Source organism: Syngnathus leptorhynchus, chromosome 1 (genome assembly GCF_054491065.1).
Source record: "Syngnathus leptorhynchus isolate UIUO chromosome 1, UIUO_Slep, whole genome shotgun sequence".
NCBI classification, from domain to species: domain Eukaryota; kingdom Metazoa; phylum Chordata; class Actinopteri; order Syngnathiformes; family Syngnathidae; genus Syngnathus; species Syngnathus leptorhynchus.
Window position 1 is genome coordinate 15423684 of NC_141195.1, and position 25234 is coordinate 15448917.

General features: G+C 40.7%; 1 protein-coding gene across 6 annotated transcripts in view; it reads left to right on the forward strand.

The window, feature by feature from the left end:
* Window positions 1–25234, forward strand: part of dmd (dystrophin) — a 94379-nt gene that overhangs the window by 62398 nt on the left and 6747 nt on the right. For 4 of the 6 annotated variants that reach the window (XM_085905605.1, XM_085905572.1, XM_085905580.1 and 1 more), the window contains 27 exons: window positions 237–384; window positions 539–652; window positions 830–979; window positions 1061–1159; window positions 1258–1354; window positions 1440–1609; window positions 1902–2019; window positions 2312–2523; window positions 2631–2785; window positions 3353–3542; window positions 5564–5736; window positions 5835–5991; window positions 6917–7028; window positions 8393–8661; window positions 8750–8896; window positions 10113–10176; window positions 10762–10822; window positions 12864–12899; window positions 19546–19607; window positions 19741–19815; window positions 20450–20651; window positions 20725–20810; window positions 21416–21573; window positions 21876–22042; window positions 22427–22538; window positions 24202–24338; window positions 25031–25069. In XM_085905605.1, coding sequence (XP_085761731.1) covers window positions 237–384; window positions 539–652; window positions 830–979; window positions 1061–1159; window positions 1258–1354; window positions 1440–1609; window positions 1902–2019; window positions 2312–2523; window positions 2631–2785; window positions 3353–3542; window positions 5564–5736; window positions 5835–5991; window positions 6917–7028; window positions 8393–8661; window positions 8750–8896; window positions 10113–10176; window positions 10762–10822; window positions 12864–12899; window positions 19546–19607; window positions 19741–19815; window positions 20450–20651; window positions 20725–20810; window positions 21416–21573; window positions 21876–22042; window positions 22427–22538; window positions 24202–24338; window positions 25031–25069 — 3510 coding nt within the window. The remainder of the gene's footprint in view (window positions 1–236; window positions 385–538; window positions 653–829; window positions 980–1060; window positions 1160–1257; window positions 1355–1439; window positions 1610–1901; window positions 2020–2311; window positions 2524–2630; window positions 2786–3352; window positions 3543–5563; window positions 5737–5834; window positions 5992–6916; window positions 7029–8392; window positions 8662–8749; window positions 8897–10112; window positions 10177–10761; window positions 10823–12863; window positions 12900–19545; window positions 19608–19740; window positions 19816–20449; window positions 20652–20724; window positions 20811–21415; window positions 21574–21875; window positions 22043–22426; window positions 22539–24201; window positions 24339–25030; window positions 25070–25234) is intronic. The other 2 variants (XM_085905588.1, XM_085905597.1) reach the window with 1 other exon arrangement.

The window sequence follows — 25234 nt, forward strand, 5'->3', positions numbered from 1 at the left end:
ACCGCGGCTCACATTTATGTTTTAGTGCCACCTTCTTTTTTGCACGCTATTAGTCAACCCACATTTTAGTTCCTGTTCATGCAATCATTCGGTGATTTATAGTGCACGTCATTTCACCAGCACCACTGATTGAGAGGGTAGATGAATAGAAGTTGAGAGAGCAAGGGGGGAAGGAGAAAACAATGGGTACAACAACGCTACCGATGCCATAATGACAGCGACGTCCTGTCCTGCAGATCAGCGGAAGCCCACACGACAGCAGCACATCTACAGGAGACCCTGGGCTCGATGTTAGGTTGGCTCGACAAGGCAGAGGGGGTTCTGGGCATTCCTGTGCGGCCTGCTGAGCCTCAACACATTCGAGACACGCTAGGCAAAGTGCAGGTACCCACACCTTATCATCATTCCAAAATTGCTCTCTGTCCATATTGTCTAAAATGCAAAAGTATTTATGCTTCATACATGTTACAATTTCTTTTTTTTTTTTTTTTTTACATCTACTGAATTGAGTGTGTGTATATTCCTTCATTTGTGTCAGACGTGCGTGGAGGAACTTCCCAGCAAGAAAGCAGCAGTGGTGGATCTGAACATGCGACAGATTCCTTCTGACAAGCAAAAAGACATCAGGATCATCAACACTCGCTGGGAACAGGTTAGCATGCACAAATCAGAATTCTCTGAAACTGTGTCATTTAAAAGGGTTGTTCAACTTTAAAGCTAGCTGGTGAAACGCTGCCCGAGGCTAGGACGCAAACAATTGTGATGCAATGAATGTTGTGCTCATGCAGTCTAGTGGTAACTTTTTATCCACCACTTTGTCCTCATTTAGGTGTCCAAGGCTCTGCCTGAACGACAGCTGGAGATTGAGAGTCTGCTCAAGGAATTGGAAAGGCTCCATGTTCAGTTGGACTATCTGTCCGTCTGGGTGTCCAGAACTAGAACTCAGCTGGAACACAGTCCAGATGAGCCCCCACCTGGTGTAGGACATACATAGACACACATTTCACGATGTGCGTGGTGAGCTGTGTAAATAATGCACATTGTTTGTATATTCTGGCAGCTCATTGAGGAAGTCCAAGTCAAGCAGCCCGAAGTTGAATCCGTTCTTCAGCGAACAAACCAGTTGTACAAAGATATTACTCCACATCAATCAGATAAGGTGTGACAATCAAACACGCATGCAAAGCACACCTTGAACATGCTGAGAATTTTTGTGGGAAGATGATGCCTTGTTTGTGTATGTGTTGGTGGCAACAGGCCAAATTCATGAAGATGAGAGACGACTGGACTGTCATCTTGGAGTTGTTGAGGCAGCATCAAGAAAGGAAAAACCTCCTTGTGGCCAAGAAATCCAGTAAGCCGTCAAAAGACATATTACTATAAAATGCAACACTACGCTTTTTGGAACTCATTTGTATGTAACTTTGTGTGTGCTGCAGGTGACATGCTCACAGGGAGTTCCCAGGCTGATTTTGCTGCCCTGGCACAGTTTAATAAGTCTTGGGCGGAGCTCACCGATTGGCTGACCATGCTGGACAACATGGTACAGAACAAGCGCGTAGTGGTGGCTGACCTGGATGACATCAATGAAAATATTGGCCAGCTCAAGGTCACCAACTCGTACTTCCTTTTATCCAAGCATACACATCAATACATGGAGTGGTCATCTGTACCCTACCGTTTAGTCGAACCTGAAAATACCCTTCATCAATTTCTTTATTTCTTCATTCATTGAAGGGTTCAGATAACTAAACTTGGTTCGATATTCTTCTTCTCAAGCCTGGCACCAGGGGTCCTCTGTATTCATCAAGCAATCCATTTTCCAAACCACTTATCCTCGGTCATGGACGGTAACCAATTGACATGCAGAAAATCCTAAAAGGTTGTTACTTTGGGTCCAGGCCTCCCTGCAGGAGCTAGACCAGCGTCGCCCTCTGCTGGAGAGACAAGTCACTGCAGCACAGAACCTAAAGAACAAAAGCAGCAACCAGGACACACGGAACGCTATCACTGAGCGCAGTAAGAAACATTCAGAATTGGTTAGAGGTGGCAAAAAAAAAAAAAAAAACATTCTGTACTTAAGTAGAAGTGCAGTAAACAATCCAGCATGGCATGGACGAGTTGTTTCCCCCACTATAATGTTAACATGATCCTTATAGTCTCACTAAAACAACACAAGTTTATGGGCAGAAACGTTTATATGATTGTGCTGAATGGATTTTCCTACTCTATTTATTTAAAGATACCTTTTGTGATTTTGACAAAAAAAAGTATACTGTGGAATTTGCTAACGTGACATTTTGTCTGGTAGTTGACCGGCTTCAGACACACTGGGAGGACTCTCTGGCCAAACTCTCAGCCAGGAACAAGCAGCTTCACAACATGCTGCAGGACTCCACTGAGTGGTTAAATTCCAAAGAGAGGGCGGAGGCTCTCATCAAGCGAGCCAGCGAGAGGGTGGAGTCCTGGCAGGAGGTCACCTACACAGTGGATGCTCTTGCAAGACAGAATGCTGAAATTAAGGTGTGCTCGATACAAAGTTTGGTCACTCCTGCTTGTGCCAGCTAATTGCTACCCGATTGGTAATTCATTATTATTGTTGTTGGTGGTTTCGACTTTCCTCCCCTCAGGGCTTCGCAAACGACCTGCGACAGTGGCAGGGTCAAGTGGATGAAACCAATGCGTTGGCCGACAAATTGTTGACACAATACGCCAACGACGACACGCATAAAGTGAGCCAAATTAATGACAACATGATGGCCATCTGGACACACATCAACATGCGGTACGTGCACATTTTCCCAACACTGTTACCATGCGCAGTTGCGCCCATTAGGCAAATGCCAAGGACAGTGCGGCCTCCAAATGGGAAATAATTACTCTTAACTCTCAAAATGAAAGAGTCAACACATTTGAATTTAAAGCAAATGAGACACTTTGACACTTTGTTTTTTGATTGATGTCATGGAGAAATTGCAATTGATTGGTAAACAGCGTCCGAGCAGGAAGTCTCGGAGACACACCACCCCAAGAAAAAAAAAATCAATTGTGCAAACGATACATTAGTAATTTGATCAAAATTAAAGTAGCAAGTGCTGGAGATTAAACCAACTCAGTCCATTGTCTACATGGTCCTAATCCATGGTTCAAGATTTCGTATGCTAATAATTTTCCTGCTTTTAATAGTCAGTCATATTGCTCAAATAACATGTTTGAAATTCGAGTTTTTGAAATTTGACCTTCATGCCTTTCATTTGGTTTCAGTGCAAAATGAAGTTAACCAGGTTAGAACTTTTGTAATATCAAATCCATCCTTTTTAAATCTTCGGTGTGTATCTTTGTACCTTTCCAGCGTTTCTGAGAGGGAGTCAGCTCTGGAAACGGCTCTGAAGCTTTTGCAGCATTTCCACCTGGATCTAGATAAATTCCTAAACTGGCTGACAGAGGCTGAGACAACATGCAATGTTCTAATAGATGCCACCAATGAAGAGAAACTGGCAGAGCATCCTGAGGCAGCCCGCAATCTTCTGGCACAATGGCAGGTTGGTCACTCTTTGCAAATTCACATACTGTTGTAATTGTTCTTTTTTTTTTTTTTTTTCGACTATACCTGTCTATGATCCTAACTTGCGTGTAGGAGAAAGCAGACTCACAGTGCAAACATGTCAAATTGTGAAATGGTCATTTGGGCTTGCAAAAACATTGCATGATTTGATTCAGGCCCCAAGTCTCGACTTGCCGCCCTGGCTGGCGCGACAGGAATTCTGAAACGGCAACATGTCGAAATCTGATTGGCCCCTGTCAGACAAATTGGGGGGGGGGGGCTTTGTGGGCGTTGAAAAGTGAAAGCTCTGTTCTATCAGAGGACAGATTTTGACCTTTGACCCTCCCACACGCACATTCTGGCGGAACATTACGCATAATTGATATGCGCACACATAAAAGTCTTTTGGAAAATGATTTTCCACTACATGCTGGTTCAAATTCCTGCCTTTTCACACATCCTTCACATCACACTGGCAGATCCTTGGGCACAACAGCAGCCCTGTATGCACTGCTGAGATAGCCTTCTGTGCCCAATTAGAATGGCGGATTGCACCACAGTCTCATTTCCAGGGGGGGACACACACACACACACACACACACACACACACGCACACACATGCTTCAGTACTGCGGGCAGATAACATTTAATTGGAAAATGAGTGCGCTCCTAGTTGGTTGCATCCTTTCAAGTTCTGTCTCTTTTTTATGTCTTCCTTCATTTCTTTGCTTCTTGTCCACGTCTCTCTCCATTCCTCTCTCTCTCACACTCTCGCTCACACTCTCGCTCACACACACACACACACACACACACACACACACACACACACACACACACACACACACACACACACACATACGTACACGCCTAAACAGATGACATTGTTTCACCCACTGGGAGCTAATCTCCCTGAACGACAAGACGCTATAGATGGTGCAGCTCTTTCCTTGTTTACATGCGGGACTCGTGACGTTTTTTCAGCATGTTACGAAGAAAGGTCTACCAAGTTCAGGTCGGCAAAAAAATAAAACTCTCTTCTCTGTTTCTCCGAGCTCATCGACTAGTCTTCATACTTTGTCAGCTTTCCATCAACTGCTGTTCTTCTTTAGTCTGGAAATATATATATTTTTTTTATATTTTAACTACAATCAAAATGGATATCATCAAGATTTATGCAAGTTTACCGTTTCTTTGCTAATAAAGCTAATAAAGATACCAACTGCTGAATATTTTAATGGTTATGTGGGAGCATGCTGGCCTTTTCCTTTTATCATCAAGCCTTTTATTGAATAATCAATGCTTTTATTGAAGAACAAAAATATTAATGATGAGTTATGGGTTGCATCCAAAGATCATTTTATTAATTGATTGTTTTATAACGAAATTGAAGAATTGAATGAAAAACATGTTTTTACATGATTTGTTTTTTAATCGACAATGCAGAAATGTGCAAATGTAAATTAATTAAATATTCTAAAGTAATAGTAAATGTTTGCAAATGTCCTTTTTTAAAGGAAAAAATAAGATCATAAATATAAATAAAAATAAAATAATAATAAATAATTCTTGCGTAACCCTTTCAGGCAATGAGCTTGTCATGTCCGATTGCATTTACATGAAATTTGGTTGTTTTAGTCGCGAGTCAGAAAATATGCCTCAATATATTTCTCCCAACGACTTTAAAATTCCTTATGTTTTGCTTCTTCCTATAGATTCCCATAGGAAGATTCCAACTTTAAAAATTCCTACAACTCTGGTGACAGGGATGTCAAAGCATTGCATGATCCCTTTGGATTGTTTTGATGTCGTTGGCTCACAGCCTCTAGGGGGCACGCTCGCTAATGTACTGAAGCCCTAATTACGTAATTTCTTTCTCGGGTAGTTCAACATGCACTTGAAACTTGAGACTCAATTATATTAGATTTCAGATGTGCTACAATTTCTCTGCATATTTGAGGGGTCAAATGCACGAGAAAGCCTCTTGCTGTGTTTCCATGATGACTATCTCCGTGTTGCCAGGACCTAGAGGCTGAGATTGATGGCCACACGGAGCTATACCATTCCCTTGATGAGAAAGGCCAGAGGGTTCTGAGCTCACTGGAGGACTCAGAGGATGCCGTCCTCCTCCACAGACGTTTGAACAACATGAACCAACGCTGGACTGATCTGCGCAGCAAGACTCTCAGCATGAGGTAAAGGAAAGGCAAACTTAAAAAGATGCTTTGAATATGTTCACTTGGTTAATGAATGCATGCGTAGGGATGACTGAGTATCCGTTTGGGTTCTAAAGGGCTCACCTGGACTACGAAATGGCACCTTGGAAGAGGCTGCATATGTCGCTGCAGGAGCTGCTGAACTGGTTGAGGTTAAAAGCTCAGCAGCTGGAGCGGGAGATGCCTGTAGGTGGTGACGTCCCTGCTGTCCAGAACCAGTTGGACACTCACCGGGTAGGTTGACCCGCACCTGTTATACAGTACACGTGTGCTTGGCAAAATTTGACTTGGTTAGTGGCGGTGGGGGTAGTTTTGGGAGTGTTTACAGAAGAACATTTGAACCGACAAAGGATTAAATGCAGTGGTTGCTTAAACCTGTGGCCATTTGCAGCCCACATGAGGGTATTTTGTGGCCCTCTACTTGACATCAAAGTTTAATGTTACTCCGGCACCCACCTTTTTTGCTGTGTTGTTGCCCTGGGCATTTTGTTTAATCACTTATGGGCTACAGTAGCATAGACTCATTAAAGCTTTTGGCGAATCATAATTCTAACATCAAACAGAAAGAAAAGCTTGATTTTAAAGAAAACCAGACGGAATGTTTTGTTTGTTTGTTTGTTTGTTTGTTTGTTTGTTTGTTTGTTTGTTTGTTTGTTTGGTTGGTTGTTTGTTTGGTTGGTTGGTTAAAAGTGGGGGTAGATAAGAGCTTGGAGGACAAGCAATTGTTTCTGCAACCCTGTATACTGTGACGAAGGAACAATTCATCAACATTGCTGTCTCTTGTGAACCTTTTCAAAAATGTTCCCATTTTCACCCATAGCATATACATAGTAGAAAGGTCACATGACCATAAAACAAGCAGCAGATCTTTTTTGTAAAAGAGTAAAAATGTTACATGGTCCCTAAATAATAAATTGTAAGTTTACTTCTCAAATAATTGTCCAACACCCCAAACCATCTCGTTATATTTTTATCAACATAATCAGACCTCAAGTTGCTGTGACATTATGCAAATCAAAGGCATGAGTAAATGGAAAATGAAGTACTGCAGGTTCAATTAAAATCCCATTTTATGCAAGTTCTGTTTTGCCCCCAAAACGCATCGCAATATAGATTTGCATTGCATGTCCAAATGAAGCGTGCGGATGTCTTGTCGCAGGGCTTCAGGCGGGATGTACGAGCCAAAGAGCCTGTTGTGACCAAGGCGCTTGATGATGTTGGAGTCTTCCTCTCCCAATTGCCCCAAGAGCAGCTGTCACCCGAGCAGCGAGGTAACATACCCAAAAATTAATTTCAACACACCGGCACCTTTCAGGCTACGTGACTTACTTTGATGTTTAAAAAAAAACAAGAATGATGTTTAAAAAAAAAAGGATTCATCATTGAGGGCATGATTGTGCAAGTCATGTTGAAAAGGAATGTGTTGTGAGGTGACTTTAAAACAGGAACTTCAAAAACATTTCTCTGTCACCTTTTATTTATATATACTATTACTTGTCCTCACTTTTGTAGACTCACAAGCAAACTGGAGCCTATTTTGCCTGACCCATGGCACATACTATATTGGTCTTTTATCAATCATCAGTTTTGTTGCATCCATGCATCAGTATTCCATAGCGGTGTTTCCCAACCTATATTGAGCCAATATTCATATTGGAAAGAATTTCACGGCACACAACTTCAAAAAGTGGATGTACAGGTTAATTATTGACCTTCAGTCGTCCAATGGAAGAACATTTCATTGTTTTGCCTGTTACTACTACATGGTTGGCATAGATGAATAAAATAAAAAAAAGTTAGACAATCATTTCAAAATGGTCCCATTACTCACTCTAATAACAATGGAAGAGCTAGCTGTACGGAATGCTTTGTTCATAAATAATATTCTGCGGTTTGTGACACAAGCCCTGCCATCAGTTCTCCAAAGTTGCAATGTGCAGTTCTTCATATTATTACTATACATAATATTTACACGAGTGCTATGCAATAACTGTGTTTTAGTCCTCGATCTATTCATTTGTTGTAGGTCAGCACCTCTCATTTTATGAAAGAATTTTCCATTATAGTTATTCTTTGTTGGTTCTTTTGAGGAATTGTGTAAAAGCGGCCTTCTCATCGCTAAAGGGTTGGACCCTGGCATTCACATAGCAATGGTCACATGTGGAGGTTAACAAACAAACTTTGTGGCACCATGGCAACAACCCAGTTACTGCTGAGGTTTTATGAGCCACCGGGCAGAATGGAACGAGGGAGGTCGGAATCCAGCTGTTTATAACTGAAGGCACAAAGCACCCTCCAATTGCACTGCAAAAGTTCACGCAGTATCTTTTGAGTGTGTGACATTTTATTCAGTTTACATGTAGGTACTGAACTTGCGTCTTTTTTTATTCGACCTGCTCAAAGTTAGCAGTTGTCATTGATTTTTGATGAAATCAAGTCTCTGAAAATATCATGACTTGAGCAATGTTTTTGTCATGTCATGCTAATCTATGATATTGCACGTCTTGCTGTGCAGAGGAACAACCCAATTTTGGTATAGAAAAGACACAGAAAATAACTTTTCTAGTCAGTGCATATCACAAACGACATTTGTAACAGGACTTAAATATGATTTGAGTCCCTGTTTGTATCTCAGAATTTGGTTCCCTGGAGCGTGCCCAAAACGTCGGGCGAATCCTGCGCAAGGAAGCAAATGACGTCATGACCAAATGGGAGCAGCTTAATAGCAATTCAGCTGATTGGCAGAGGAGGCTTGAGCTCGCTCTGCAGCGACTGATAGAACTCCTGGAGGTGGAGGACCTCGTGGATGGGCAGCTGAGGCAGGCAGAGATGGTGAAAGACGCCTGGGAGCCTGTTAGTGACATTAACATCGACTCGCTGCCCAAGCACATCCAAAGAGTCAAGGTGTGATTTGTCTTTTGTCCACACAGACGGTCGTAACCATGAAACGTACTGCGTCTAACTTCCTTGTGTTGGCATGTATGTGACAAAGGAGTTTCAGGAAGAGATTGCACCCATTCAGGAAGACGTAACGCACATGAACCAGTTGGCCTCCACTTTCACTTTGCCTGAAATTCAGCTGTCTGCCAGCAACTTGAAACACATTGAAGAACTCAACACACGCTGGAAAATGTTGCAGGTACAGAGAAAGGACTCTCAAATTATAAAGAACTAGTTTTGAAATCGGAGACTAGTAAGAACTGATCGTTGTGCAAATTCTTGAAATGGTCATATTGGTACACAATATTTCTACATCATATTAAATATGAAAATATATCAAATATTTCCGTTTTTTCCACCTCGCATCGACTCTTACGACCATGATCCCATGGTTCCTGGATGCTTCAAACAAAACCTCATGGTCTTTGCTCAGAACACTGTGAAGCTGCCCGGTTGACACAAGCATTCACTTATTGAGTAATTGCAGCAAATTCCTCGCGCTCCTATTCATTTGTACAATTCTATTCGGTTACTATAGATACCAGGGGGAAAAAACAACTGGAGCACAAATGGCTTGAGTAGGGTGAGCATGAAGACACAAAATAAAATTTCTACATCTGAGCCTCATCACACATGTACTCATCCTCGCTCCAGAGTACGGCCTCCAGACTGCTTGAGAGCAAAAGACGGTTAATTAGTTGAACGCTTCATTCCGGCTGGATTACATACTTGTTCTATTAAGGAAACGCTGAGACACTTCTGGTGATTCACTTTTTTTTTTTTTTTTTTTAAATACTTCCAAAATCTTCTTCTACATCCCTGTTGGGGCCCCATGTAAGGGAACATTATTGGGATTAATACGGCTTGTGCAGACATCTTGCGGGTGCTTCCTGCAGAGAACCACGCCCTCACGCATCAGCTGGCTCTGCGTCATCTCGCTTCCCATTTGAAAGGTTTAATTTCATGAGGAACGTTAAAGCATTTGGGGGCCGCAGTCACTGAGTGGCTGAATAATTATGATTTTAATGAATGCCAGCTCACCGTAGGAGATATGTCACACATCCTACAGGATGCTGAAAACGAACCGAGACACATCCATCCATTTTCTCTATCTGTTATTCTTGTAAAATCATGACTTCTTTTAGAACTGTTTTCAAAGTGTGTTAAGGCTCAACTGTTCATTTACCCCAAAAAAAAAAACATTGCCAATTTTATTCTAATAGTTTTGTTGCTTGGTTTAATGCGATGGCCACATTTTTAAGTTTACAGTTGCAGTTCCTCCACCACTGCAAGCCGACCAAGGCTGAAATAGGGTCTTGCGTTTGATCTCATTGGATTATGTACCTAATAACATGTTCCATTTCTAGAAGATATAACACACTCATTATTGTTATGATTATCTTTTTCTCCCCGAGGTCTCGGCCAGTGACTATCTAAAGCAGCTGATGGATGCACAGCAAGATTTTGGCCTCCTTCATGGTGAGTGAAATAATCTTTCTCATGGTGATCTATTAATGTACTTTTCAGTCAGGTCAGTAAATTTCAATCTGACCCTGCACTCTTGAATCCATTCTTCTGTCAGGTATGATTTGAGTTTTATATTCACCCTTGGTAATGTGAATGCGCTCTGAGCCATCTGTCAAATGATACTCTTCAACTGGTACTGTTGATCGATCGTGCGCCAATTGTAATTGTCCACTCCTCTTGTGCGAGTGGAGCTGAAGTAGAAGTCCACGATAGCTGCTGGCTACTACTATTATTGATTATTATTGAACTCCTGAGGCACTCTTTGCATGAACTGCAAAAATGTCACGCACCGAAGCAGGGTAGTAAATTCACAATGTTTAACAAGATGTTTGTATGTGCTTGTGCACGCGTGATAAGTTTTGACTCCAGGAATGTTACCTGCGAGGCATTAAGGTCGTTTTAATATAGCTGACACAGTTTACGCTTGTTTGGCTTTTTATGAGTCTGCTTCTCTTGCTTATGATGAAATACTTTGTAGATAACACACAAGTGGTTTTTTTTTTTGAAACAGTTGAAAATCCAGCCTTGTCTCCGCAGGATCTGTTGATAGCCCCTTCGAGCAGAGTGTCTCTCCGAACAACGTGCCCTACTATATCAAGTAAGTACATCTGTTCCAGCAGCAAAAATATACCTCTCAAGTCAAGAAATATGATGACATTGAATGCAAATTTACTCTTGGATGACCCCTATTCGCTTTTCTAGCTGCTTTGTATTATCTAGAAAACACACTACGTGTTGGTTGTGATGGTTAATATTTCTATTTCTTCAAACAAAAATCATCATGACAAACTTCTCTTCAGCAACTTCATTTTGAAGCTTTTGAATAAGTGCTGACTCAGAGTCGGTCACAAGAAGGAGTCATGGTGGATGTTTTCTTCCTAATGATTCGAGCAATCTGTAACTCAGTAATCGGCTTCCGCTAGCACTTTTAGTTCCGTCACTTTCAAATTTTACTATCCACGTGAGGTGCTCTCCCCAAATTTTCCATAGTGATGATTTTAGGAGCTCCGGCATCTCAAGTGAATAAGCTTCTTTTACGTATAGCAGCTGCCGTCATTCTTCCGCTTGCAGCGAGTGTAATTTGTTTGTGAGTTAACCAGCAAGTTGCCACCCACTCTTAGGATGTGCGTAAATCAAGCCATAAGTGTGATGTTGCATTGTCTCAGCTCTAGGGGGTCACATATCTCGTCTTGCATTGGCTGCATGTGTGTGCTCTGCATTTGTGTGTGGTGTACAGTGAAAATCTAAAGCCATGTGTAAATTGAATTTCCCTTTGGGGATTATAATAACACTGTTATTTGAGACCGTGTAAAATGCCAATATGTTCTGGTCCATTCGGTACATTTGTTACATGGCCTTGGAAACGTTCATGTTATAGAGGCAGTCCTTCAAGACTGTTATAGGGCTAAGAACCATCTTCAGTAATTCAAAAGGTGGTAGAATCAATTTGATTTCTCCCAGTTGATGAATATGAAATACATTGCGTCTCTAGCTTAACAAGTAAGTATGGTCTATAAAGACCGTAATTGAAAGGTGGGGTTTTTATTTTTTTGCAGTCTGAGAGGCACATTCCTCAATGTAAAACGATTGCATCATTCCTCCGCTAATGGTTCACGCTGTGAGATGAACATTTTAATCTTTGCGATCATCGAGTGAATTTTAAGCTCTAAACGTTTGTGCGTGCTCCCTCAAGGTATAAATAATAAAAAAAAAGGAATATCCACATCCACACACAGTGAGGAGTTAGGAAAAAAAGAGAGGTAATTGCACATTTCAAAAGACAAGTTAAAAAGACCACTTGTCTCCAGCAAACAGACATTTGTCTGACAGGAAATTCCAAAAGCCATATCACTTTAAAAAAAAATTGCTTTCTGAACATAAATAAATAAACAAATAAAAAAAAAAAAAAAATGAAAAAATAAATAAATAAATAAATAAATAATAAAAAAAATAAAAATAAATGAATAAATAAATGCAAATCACAAGTATAGTGTGTTTCAATTTCACCGTGATGTAAACTTGTGTAATTACAGTTTTGATTGTTTAGATTGCTGCTGTTGTGAAATTTGGATCGGGTACAGGAACTTAGTTTGACTTAACATCTTCGCAACTTCTATACACATTGTTTTTTGCAGATTACTATATTCTACGGTGATCTGAATGTTTAAAGTTGTAAAAGAGTTTTTGTTGTTGAGCACTTTAGTGCACCTATACTGCTGTGGGGAAATTCTTCTTTGAAATTATCTTTTTTTTTTTGTTGATCTATGAAAAATTGGAGCCTAAACATTACTGATAAAAAAAACAACAACTAAACATGTTGTGTTCATGCATGTTTCTTTGTGTACCAAAGTAGCATGGCATCTATGTCATTGCATGGTTAACATTTTTCTTTCAAGACGTGATCTCGGGATACTCATCGACTAAACCTGCCTTTTATTCAAAGCTTCTTTCCTGCTTCTTCCGCAAACTAACTTAAGTGCTATGCTTCAGCTACTGGCATCGTTTCCATGTCTGTAGTAACTGAATGATGTCAGTGATCAATTCATTGGAAACACCACTTGGAGAAAATCAAGGTTAAAGCAAAAAGTTGTATGGAGGAGGGAAAGTCAAGTGACAGGGTTTTTTATCTCCAAATACAGAGAAAAGGCTGGACCTGACCTGATGACCACGACGCTGTGAGTCTGCCATTCGAATGCATGCACACACACACACACGCACACACACACACTAGTACCTCATGTGGCCATTTCATGAACTAGATACTAGAAATGAGGAAAAATTGAAAATTTCACATAATTTAAGGAAAATTGCTTAACTGTAATTTAGAGGTTTATCCTTCAAATGAATTGATATTGGGATCAGTGACGACTAAGATTTGAGTACTCTTACTGTATTGGTGTGAAAAAAAAAAGTTATATCAAACATCCCTAAAAAAAAATCACGATGTGTATCTAGAAAGGTTTGGGGGCACTACTGCAATGTATTACTGTTTAAATGAGGACTTTACTGAAGCATGTACGTCACACATGCACACAGGTAGAAACAGGCAACCGTTGTGGGGAGATCAAAGTTGATGTTTGGCAAATAACAGGATGAGTTGCTTTGCAGGGTTTTCTTTTTTGCAAGACACAGCAACATTAAAATAGGGCAATACACCTAAAGTTCTCTTTATTTTACCCGTCGACTGTGCTTCCACATAAGTCTTTCTCTCTGTCTGGCTTTCTCTCTTTGTCTTTCTCTCGCTCTCTCTTCCTCTGTGGTGATGTTGAAAAGGAGAGAACTTCTTGGGAGCACCTCAGCCCCTTTCTTTTCACTAACACCGATGGGGGAAGGGGGGAGCTTCACCACAGCTGAGTTAAGCACTGAAGTAAAACGAGCTTGACCAGAACTGGGACTTTTTTTTCTTTTCAAAATAAATGCTTCAGCTTGATTACATTGGGTCTTGGCTGCTAGTAACACGATTCGCCAGTGCTAGAATGGACATTCCAATTCACATACATTTAACCAAAAGAATTACTCTTGCTCAATTAAATTTTGTTACATTTTATTTGAATACTCATTTCTGTTAGTCCTACACGAACTAGATAACAATTTGGGTTGCCCTAAGTGCTCGAGCTGTGTCGATTGCAATACTAAGCTGTTTACTGGTCAAGAACAAACTTTGCCATATTCTAAAAAAAAAGAAACCTGGTATGGCTGTATTTTTTCTTTTATAAATGGGTAAGCGGGTTGAATTCGTTTGACTGACACACACACCATACTGGATATATTTTTAAGATAGTCACTGATGATTATAATGTAGTGATACATTTGCCCGACTTTTGTGCAGACGTAAAAAAAGATGGCTTAAAGTTTAATTCATGCTTTAGTTCATCAGTAACTCATAAGTGATATTAAGTACATGTTGTGTCTGCAGTTTCCGTACGAGAGGAAGACATAAATGTCCTCCAAAGTACAATAATTGATTTTCCCTGAAATGAAATGTTTCTAGGTGTGTATTGCTGAAGATAGGTGGAGATTTATTGCGACCTCAACAAATAACAAGGACATTTATTTTGGAAAGAGTTTAGCGGAAGTAAGCTTTTTGTTTTGTCGCACCTTGGCGGGCTTCACTCGGGACATCCATTCAGCCAGCCAACCTCTCCTCTGCATAGCCACCAGTATTAACACACCAATAATCACAAGCACGGGCAAGCTCCGGCAAGGTTGTCCTGGTGTTGCTTAGACGCTGGGTCGAACCGTGGAAAAGGGCTTTTGCCGATATTGGGAGCGAGATTGGCGGCAACATTGGGTGCTCTGTTCTCCACGAATCATTGGCGACAATGCGGGAGCAGCTTCGGAAGTGAGTACCGGTGACTGCTTTTATTAATTGTGGTTCGATAATTGTGTGCGTGTGTGTTTTCCTTTTTTTCCCCTTTGGGGGTGTTTTACGCCGCTGACGTTGGTTGCGCGTTTTCACGGCGAGCACATTGGCGCTGATCTACAAAGCTTGTCTTATTTGAAAAGATCAGATATTTGGCGTGTGGTTCATTTGGGAATAAGGGAAAAGATGTATTGACTTAAGATTTGGAATGTGGCATGAAATCGATGGGTACCCCCCCCTTTTTTTTAAAAATATATATATAGATTATATAATTGCATAATGCTGAAGGGATCGAGCGTCATTGAATGGAAAACAATGCTTTTAACTTGTACAGTAATAGGCTTATAACTTCCGTAGCGGTGGTCTTCCGAGTGTGGATACCTGGCTCGGGTATTTCCTCGTTCGGCGTCTGCTGAAACATGTTTGTGGCCCATTTTTAAAATCTAAAGAGGCTCCATTGTGCTTAAAAGCAAACACACTGCAATCGGATCTCGAGGTGTGGGTGTGCGTTTATTTGCGCGCGTGCGCTTGGTGGGGGATTTGTGTTGATTTGTGCACGCGCGCCGCATCGCTCTATTCTGCAGGCTGATGCATCAGTGCGTTGCATTCCTTCACATGCACGCAATCCCCCTAACGTCCCCCCCCCCCCCCCCCTTCGTTGTGTCAGTCAGCGTTTGGAAATGTTTATGCATCGGATCCGATTTAAAGGTGGGATGCGGCCGAAGACAGTGCACGTCATTGTGTGTGAGTGATGCTCAGCCGCAGTGTTGAACCTCGCGCACTCCCACGGATCTCAACCGTGCACCCCCGACACACACACACACACACACACACACACACACACACACACACACACACACACACACACACACACACACACACACACACACACACACACACACACACACACACACACGCTTAGAGTTGTCGAAAATAAGGGTGCTCGATGCGGGATGGATGGTGCAGAATGTGGGCACCGGTGTTCATCCGTGCGTGCGTAGTCAAAACACAGTTGAAGGATGTCTTCACACTGTTGGACCGAAACGTAGTCACTTGTTAATATTTGTAATCATTTACAAGACCCTTGCTTGATTTATGTTAAGCTTGTGGTCCACCAAATGTTGCTTGCCGATGTGTTCAAAAGGTCCGTGTACCAGTGTTTCCTAAACTTTATAGAGCCAAGGTGCCTAGTTTTTAAGCATCATTTTTTCACCGATTTAATTGACATCATTTTAGACTCAAAATTCCTAATACCATTTTATTGTTTATTTAAGTTTGAATGTTATTTTTTATATAGATTTTTTTATCATTTTCTTCTTTATTTTTCTGTACTCGTTTCTCAGAAAATATATCACGATAACTTGGTTCCGCTGTAATGTTATTTGTTCTGGAAGTGAATTTCAGCCCTAAATCTGTTATTTTACAGCGCCAGAGCAGGGAAATGGCTTGAATGGGTTTTTTTAGCCATTTTTTCTCTCTCTTCCGCCATACTTTAAAAGTGTGAAAAGTCAGTCAAAAATATGTTATGTAAGGAAAATTGCTTCATGGGGAGATGGAATAACAGATGTAATTTACATTTCAACTGTTCCCCATAGATAAAAAAACACACATGGCGGAAATACTGACAGAGGTAGCATGATTTTTGTGGTACTGGATGTTAGGCTATTGATGACTTGACTGGAGCCTATTCAATCTGACGTGGGGCAAGAGATGTGGTCCACCCTGAACTGGTCGCCAGCCAATCACAGGGCACAAATACTGCACACAAACAACCATTTACATTCATACCTATGGGCAAAAGAGTTTTTACGCTCAGGCGATATTATTCAGTTGTGCTTCATGGTAGCACATGAATAAAGAAAAAAAACAATTGAATCGGATTTGCTCGTGTCAGAATCAGTCCTCTTATGAATGCGGACTGAGGTCGAACGTCTGTCAATGCGAGTTTGGCCATCTGACCTTGCAAGCTGTTTCATGGGTTCCATCAAATACAGCCATATTGGATATGTGTCACTTGAAATACACATGGAGGAAAAACGTGGCTACTGCATGGACATTCAATCAGAATTGGGCAATGTAAATATAGCCTTAGAGCGTTCCGTTAATATTCATTTCAACATCAAATAGCAAGTCTCGAGATTTATGTCCAGAAGACTTCTATTTTCACTCAACTCATAATTGACTACCATGAGTAAAATCCCTTTGATCTTTTATTATAACTATAGGTCTGCTACCTCTTGACAGTCCTGTCTCCTCCAAGATGTAGAGCATGTTTGTGTGGATATTTGTTTTCTTTGAGTTTATGTCCACAGCCCCCCCCCCCTTACACACACTCACACCAAAATGCTGTAAAACAGTGATTCACAAAGAGTGATATCTATACCACTTTTGGTATTTGTGCGAAAGAATAATTGTTAAATTCAATGCATTGATATGAATATTCAAATATTTCAGAGCAGTGGAAATGTTCACACTGTGCATAATGTTACAGTGGTTTATAACAATACCGTATAGGACAATAAGAATAAAACCTCTGTTTGTTTTTATATGAACGCTTAGGCCTACTAGACTATTGTACTTGACTGTTAGTCACAATAGTGCTAAGTCTTTTTTTAGGTGGCACTTGCTGTAAAAAGTTTTTGAGAGAACTACTGTAGTCTAGATAGCTCTTGAAAGCTGGAAAGCAAAGTCCTCTATCGAGGCTAAACAATCCCAAACACATTTTTCTGATTCTCCTTAAAAAAAAATACAAAAATTAAGTGTGCCCCTGCAGCTTCTTCGACTAGGTATAGTCAAACAAATTTAACAAATTTTTGTGTAAGTAGTTGTTCCAATGCCTGACAAACTTAACCTCCCGACATAAAAAACTAAGACGACAGGCCAAAGGGCACAAGAACCCTTTTAAGTCAAAGCCTGGTACAGTTTACACAGAAGTATAAAAAGAAAAAACAAGAACATGTGATAAAAGCTGGTCATGAGGAAGTTCACAACATGTAAAAGAACAAGAGCGTCGTTACAAAGTAGTTGGTATTATGATGTGCAAAATTGTGTGTGGGGCAGCAGCATAAGCACAACTCGGTGTTGACGAGAGTCAAACAACGGGCTCAAACTATGCGTTAAAGTATTTGAACAGTCATTTGGCTTTTGTTCGAAAAATGTTGCAGAGTCCATTCTATTTAGAATTTGTGAAGAGCAGAACACAAAGGTGTGCCAAGTGTATCCTTAAAAAAAACTATGCATTTTTAAAATTCCCATTTGGCTCCTACAGCTTCAGATTTTAGTTTTTTCTTTCTGTCCCCCCCCCTCCCCTTTAAGCCTCCACTTACTGTCTTTTCTCTAGCCTTCAGGTCACAGTGGTGGCAAATTTAATTGCTCCCGTGAGAAAATAATTGCTGCCTTTTATCGTAATCTGAGGACGTTGAGAAAAAAAAACGTTTTTTACGGTGTTAAAATGTAGCGCCAACATTTTGGCTTGTCCTTGGACTGGATTACCTTTCTTTGAGATGTATCGACTTTACAAATGTGTTGGTATGATTTGTGTGTGTGTGTGTGTGTGTGTGTGTGTGTGTGTGTGTGTGTGTGTGTGTGTGTGTGTGTGTGTGTGTGTGTGACTGTGTCCTCCTGTGATGAATCTCAGTGAGACATCTGCTCGGGTGTGGCTGAATTGCAGCCAGTCATATTGCACCAGTGTTTGTCCGGTGCACATGTAATGTATAATAATGAGGTGTTCAATGTTTGACGGCATCATAGTAATAATGAGCTGAGTGGCTGAGCTATTTTTGCGCGGGTTGTGATTTTCTAGTGCCACGGGAGCCATCTCCTCTTTAGTTGGAGTGCACGGGACATGCTGCAAAACAAGGCATGTGTATGAATTATTATTTTCAAGCGTTCTCCAGACAAAGGTTAACTGCAAGCCACGCTAGTGTTTGACCGACTTTGACATATGCACTTTTAAAAGATCATCTGGACACGTGAGGAAAGGAGGCATCGTTGTCATCTTTTATGAGTTGAAAGCGAAACTATGGACAGGCTGTGTAGTAAAATGTTTTGTTTTGTTATGCTGTTATGCTGAGAGATAATTACCAAGAAATCTGCTATCAGAAATTCAGCAATTTTACTTTGGTGCATCAATTATTTACTATTTCTTTATTTATTTATTTTATTTTTGTTGGTTTATCTATACCAGTGACATATTTTAATGTTTTTAAAAAACAAGAAAATACATAGTTATCACACTCGTTGATATTTTTCATTGACACTGTGACAAAAAGTTGATGGGTGAATTAATTTTTCTGCTTTACATTGAACATGCTTGGGCTCTGTAGGTCCTGCTTTCATATATTTAGCAAGGTCCAAAATGTCTTGGAAGCTCATGAAATTCCTCCATCAACGTAGCCACCACGGGTCCAATCACTTCAGGTTAAGGCAGAGAATGGGTCTTCATCAGACCTTACCCCCACCCACTAACTTTGATAGGAGCGTTTGACAAATTAAAAAAAAAAAATGAAACAATGTAACACAGGACCAAGAAAATTTTTATAAAATAAAGAAATAATTTAATACGTATAAAATCACTGGAAATTTAATTAATTTGGCATCTCTTTATTTAATGGTACATTTAATTATTTAATGGCAGATTTATCATATTCATTGTTTGATTTAATATTTAATTAAAAACAATGAAACATTGAATTAATTAATGACTTTTTTTTAAACATTTCATGGTTTATTTACTTAATTTTGGCACATTCGGTCCTCTGTAACCTGTTATATAAAAGAATAACTACTTTGGATTCAATTAAACAAATTCAACACAAAATAAATTGAGACAAGATTCTATTAGTTAAGTATTTATGATTTTGGTTACATTTTGTTTTGTCGTTTTAAGTGAGCAAGGCTGCTTAAAACAATCAGTAATGAAGAATCTGGTTCTATTGTGTTTTCCACTCTTCCAACAGCCACCAGACCCAGACAACATGCTGGGACCATCCCAAGATGGCGGAGCTCTATCAATCACTGTGTAAGATGCTCATTTAGAGGACTTTAACAAGGATGCTTTTGACTGGAAACGGTGTTTTGTTGTTTCAACCTTTTGTCGAAATGCGAATTGCATAAAATGCTGTCTTTTTTTGTGACTCATCTTTCTTTTTCAGCTGACCTGAACAATGTTCGATTCTCAGCCTACCGAACAGCCATGAAACTCAGACGCCTACAGAAGGCTTTGTGCTGTGAGTGCATCCAGGCATTTTTCTGCAGCTTTTGTGCTGGTCAGGGTCATGGGAGGTCAGGGGCCAAGTAACTCCGGGTGAGAGGCGAGGTACACTGCGGACCGATCATGTGTCAATCACAGGACTGAGCTCTCTTTTGCGGAGGCCCACCAAGGCACTTTGAAGATTTGATCATGGATCATATCTATCATGTTTTTTTACCTTTTGCCAAATCCTGTCCTGGTCTATTATTCATATCTTGACTTGATTTCACAACTCAATGTTTTTGTTTTTGTTTTTTGTTTTGTCGCTTCCAATTGGTGTTTACTGTCAAACTAAACAAGACAAAGAATCACTCATCATGTATTTAAAACAACCACATAAGTGATTTAGGTAAGTTTACTAGCATAATGCTAATTACAGGTTTTGTATTTAAAACAACCACATAACTGACTTAAGTGCGAGCATAATGCTAACGTGCGAAATGCAAAACTCCGAACAACCTAACCCAAGTTAAAATGTCAAATGTGCGGTGGGAGTCATCATTGTGAGCAGCACCTTTCCATCTGCATTTTAAATGTCAGCTCTCCACCGCCATCCTTTTTGTCGGGTTGATGGATACCGGCGTTTTTACGCTCTTCTCTTTTCACGTCAGTGGATCTACTGAACATGCCAATAGCCTGCGAAGTGTTCGACCAGCACGTCCTGAAGCAGAATGAGCAGCTGCTCGACATCTCCCAGGTGGCAGCCTGTCTGACCAGCCTGTATCAGCGGCTGGAACAGAGTCATGCACACCTGGTCAGTGTCCCTCTGTGCGTCGACATGTGCCTCAACTGGCTACTCAACGTCTACGACACGTAGGTGCACATCAAGTTGTCGACTAGTTTGAAGCCATGCGGGACTTTTGAGTTGTCACGTGTTATTTTACAGCGGTCGCAGCGGAAAGATTCGCACCTTATCCTTCAAAACTGGAATCATCTCACTCTGCAAGGCCCACCTGGAGGATAAATATAGATGTAAGTCATAGTCACACTTAAATATCAACCCTAGAAATTGTAGATGGCTTATAAATCCTGTAAATACTTAGTTGATGGTATACAAATGAGCTCTTAGAGCGGATTTAATTCCCTTTTCGACCTTCTCCTCTTCCGTAATTTCGATGTGTGAAGTATCAGTCAAAAGGATGTTGCATGCGGTAAATTGCTTCCAAGGGAGACAGAATGTATGAGGTTAGTTGATTTAAAAAAATAGATGTGGTGGAAACTCAACCAACTTTGTCATCGGGGCACGAGGAATTAATTGAGTTTTCCGTTGCTCGGCTTAATGGCACGGACTTACTCTGGATGCCGAAATGGAAAGCGCAACGTCGCCATCTATCAGGTTAGCCGTTATGTCGGCATGTATTAAAGTAGACACGTTTAGAAAAACAAATCTTCCAAAAACCCAATGACGGAACGGTTTGGGTCCTTAATCTATTGCACAGAAATCACTTTTCAAAAGTGGTAAATAAAAGTTCATCAGAAAAACTAATTTCCAAGTACAAACACCTAAACGTATCTCCCCACCTTTGGCAAAAGACTCCTAATAAGGATGGTACTGAAATGTTTCCCCCCTTTGATAGTCTTGTTCAGGCAGGTTGCAAGCGCCACCGGTTTCTGTGACCAGCGTCGCCTCGGTCTCCTCCTCCACGACTCTATTCAGATCCCACGGCAACTTGGCGAGGTGGCATCATTCGGCGGCTCCAACATCGAGCCCTCTGTGCGAAGCTGCTTCCAGTTTGTAAGTGCCATCCATTGGCTAAGTGCTCTTAGTTTCAAGTGTTTATTTTCTGACGGGATATTTTTTTTGGGGGGGGTTTAAATCAGCCAAGTGGCAGGCAGGGCCTGAATTGGTCGCAGTCCTATAAGATTATGTGACAAAGTGATCTTGTAGAAGTGACCGATGTCAGTCATGCAATCAATCTCTGTCATTTTTCTATCTTGACAAAGTTCAAGCTGAAATAATTATTGAGGGTTGTTTCCTGCCAAACCAATTTGATCATGATACTGTACACTCCAAATTCTTCCTTTGACCCTTTCCAGGCCAACAACAAGCCTGAACTAGAGGCTGCCATGTTCTTGGACTGGATGCGTTTGGAACCCCAGTCCATGGTGTGGTTGCCTGTGCTGCACCGCGCGGCTGCTGCAGAGACAGCCAAACACCAGGCCAAGTGCAACATCTGCAAGGAGTGTCCCATTATCGGATTCAGGTCAGCACAATGTATCTCCTTCGGAGCATGTGGGGAAATGTTGGCGCATCATCAATTTCCTTACATAAAGGACAATAAAGCATGAAATGAATTTAGCTTTCGTTGCAGCCTGATTTGAAACAAATCGAGACTAATGCTCTTGTCTATACGTGTTGTTGAGTACCGTGCGTGAAGCTATAAAAGCACCCAGTGGTCTCATCACGATGGTCTTAATCATGTAGCTGTTTTTTTTGTAAGGGATAAATTGTATTCTTCAGCTACTGCCTCTGTGGAGAAAACAAGGACAAACGGCAGCTCATTGTCATTGATTAATTCAGTCTTTCCTAGTTGCCTATTTGGGCAGGTTCCTTTTTTGATCTCTTCCTCTGTTCTCTCACAATGCAGATACCGCAGTCTGAAACATTTCAACTATGACATTTGCCAAAGCTGCTTCTTCTCTGGTCGCGTCGCCAAGGGACACAAGATGCAGTACCCGATGGTGGAGTACTGCACACCGGTATGAGCACATCTATATTCATCCTCTGTCAATAAAACGCCACACATACTTGGTGCCTGACTCTGAAAAGGCTGCCTGTGACAGTGGCCGTCCTTGTTATGAAAATCCTCCTCCTACTCAGATGTGCAATTACCCAGGCTCATTATAGTGCTGGTTTACTGATAGCTTTTCTTTGAGCAAACAGGATATTTTATTCAACAGGCAAACCTTGCAAACTAAAGTCTCCCTGCATTTGTAGTTAATAGCCCAATTAAAAATGAAGATTTAAAGCAACAACCTCATTACTACTAAACACTTTCTCCCAAATGTCTTCATTGCACCTTTTAAGTTTTATTGTATGCCTACTGAGGATCAAGCATTCCTACCAATTTCAATTATTGTTAATACAAACAAAAAATCCAGCCATTTTTGCTATTTTGGTAGAGCGCTGTGAACAACCAGTACGGATCAACAAATTCACCAATTGATCCATAAATAATGCGCCCCGGATTATAAGGCGCACTGTGGTTTCTTTTTTTGAGTAAATTAAAGGCTTTTAAGAGCGCCTTATAATGCAGAAAATACGGTAATTGTAACAGTTGCTTGGTATCGGTCTCGCTGAGTACACATCAGTCTAAGAATATTTCTATATAGTTAAGAAAATCTAAATCATTGCAAAAAGTTTTATTTGGGAAAACAAAATTAATAGATTGACACCCTATGTACTTTTCCACCCATTAGAAATTGTAATCGGCAGCAACCAAAATCTATCTTCGTACATAGTACTGCAATACCCCACAAAATGGATTAGAATTGACTGAGAGCCCGAAGCCATGAAAGCACATCTGCTTAAAGCAAATAGCTGGCTGGAATATATCACACCAGGTCGCCACTGGGTTTTCCTTGTCACGACGAAAGGTGCAAGCCACCGGCTAGTTCGAAAGCTAACGGGCTTCAAAGACTCCTCTCAGCCTGCGGACAGACATTGAGCTTGTCTGCATCCTCACCTCCTCGCTTGGGAATTAACATAACGGCACTGAGCGAGCTGTTTTATCAATTGTGGAATACAGAGAAGATGCGTTTTCAGGGTGTCCATCCACATAGCTAGCTCGCTAACTGCACTGCGCTGCTGCAGTTGTTAAACTGGGTCTTGTAATAAAAGTAGCAACATTTTGCATGAGGGTTGACTCATGCCAGCTGCCCACTGAGCTCTGTTTTGGCCACACACCAAAAAAAAAAGTTGATGTGGCAGGTTACGACCAGAAATTTGTCATAACAAGCCTGCGGTCACCAAACGTGTAATATAATTGGAAACAAATATCTGAATTAACCTGACATGGTCCTTAGATGAAATGAATAAATGGAGGCCAATAATGCTGGGTCACACCCCTTTAAATCTCTACAGTGTAAGCTGAATCAGAATATGACATTGGGGAAATGTGATGGGGCGCCATGATCTTCTAACAAAGCCTTGGTGATTGATGCATCATTATTTTTCTGTCCATGATCAGGGATTTAATCCTCTTGATGAAAAAGTTCAATCTTACAGAAATGATGTTGCTCATCCTTGCCAAGCAAATCCTTTGTTTTGTTCTTTGACTACCTGGGAAATGAAAATGTCACTGCAATGATACACCACGTTGTTCATTATTGGTTAAAAAGACAGATTTTTTTCTTTCTCCAGACTACATCTGGTGAGGATGTCAGGGATTTTGCCAAGGTGTTGAAGAACAAATTCAGGACGAAGCGCTACTTTACCAAACACCCACGCATGGGCTATCTACCAGTCCAGACCATTCTGGAAGGCGACAACATGGAAACGTGAGTTTCCTATAAAAATGCTCACTTAACACCCCTAAGCAGAGCAATGGACATGAAGTCAAACGTTTTTTTTTTTTCAAAGCTTCCCCATGGTGTCGACACTCATTCCAGCTTTTCATCCCACAAAATACTGTAGAGATTTCCATAATTCCATCTGTTATTTTAGCAGCCTGATACAGACCAAGATTTGGATGAAGTATGGCTGTAAGGTAATTCAGTAATTATGAAAACCAGATGGTGATGCACACTGTAATTAACGTTGCATTGTAGTTTATGTTTTATAAATAGTACTATAATTACTCCTGCAGCTGTACGAATAGTTGTTTTCAATGAGGTGTTTGTTATAACAGTGGTCCACATTCCTTTGACAATGACATGACTTCACTAACTTAGAACAATGCAATATTAAGGTCATAATTACACTAAATATGTTCATGAGAAACATATGTTGGTCGTGAATGAAAAATACAAATGAACAAAAAGTCAATTAAATCTTACTTTTACGTCTATGTGGCTTGCACATTTGCAATAAATAGTATATTGTTTTTTTGCAAAAATATTACATGCCTGTTCATTAAAATAACAATATTTCAACACAGCGTATTTGTTTGTCAGTCAGCTCCCATCATGCCTTCGGGACACCACCAGTGTCATCCCATATATTTATTTTTTAATTTTTTTCTGTCTTGCAGCCCTATCACACTGATCAACTTCTGGCCCGTGGACCACGCGTAAGTACCATCTGCATCTGCCCTCATAGTGGATAAACTAGAACAGTGTTTCCTAAACCATGACTGAGCCAATGGAAAAGCACCAATCAAAATTAAACATAGAATAATTATATATAGTAAAGCTGGAGTATGTAGACTCGAAGCTGTTTGGCAAAATTTGAACGT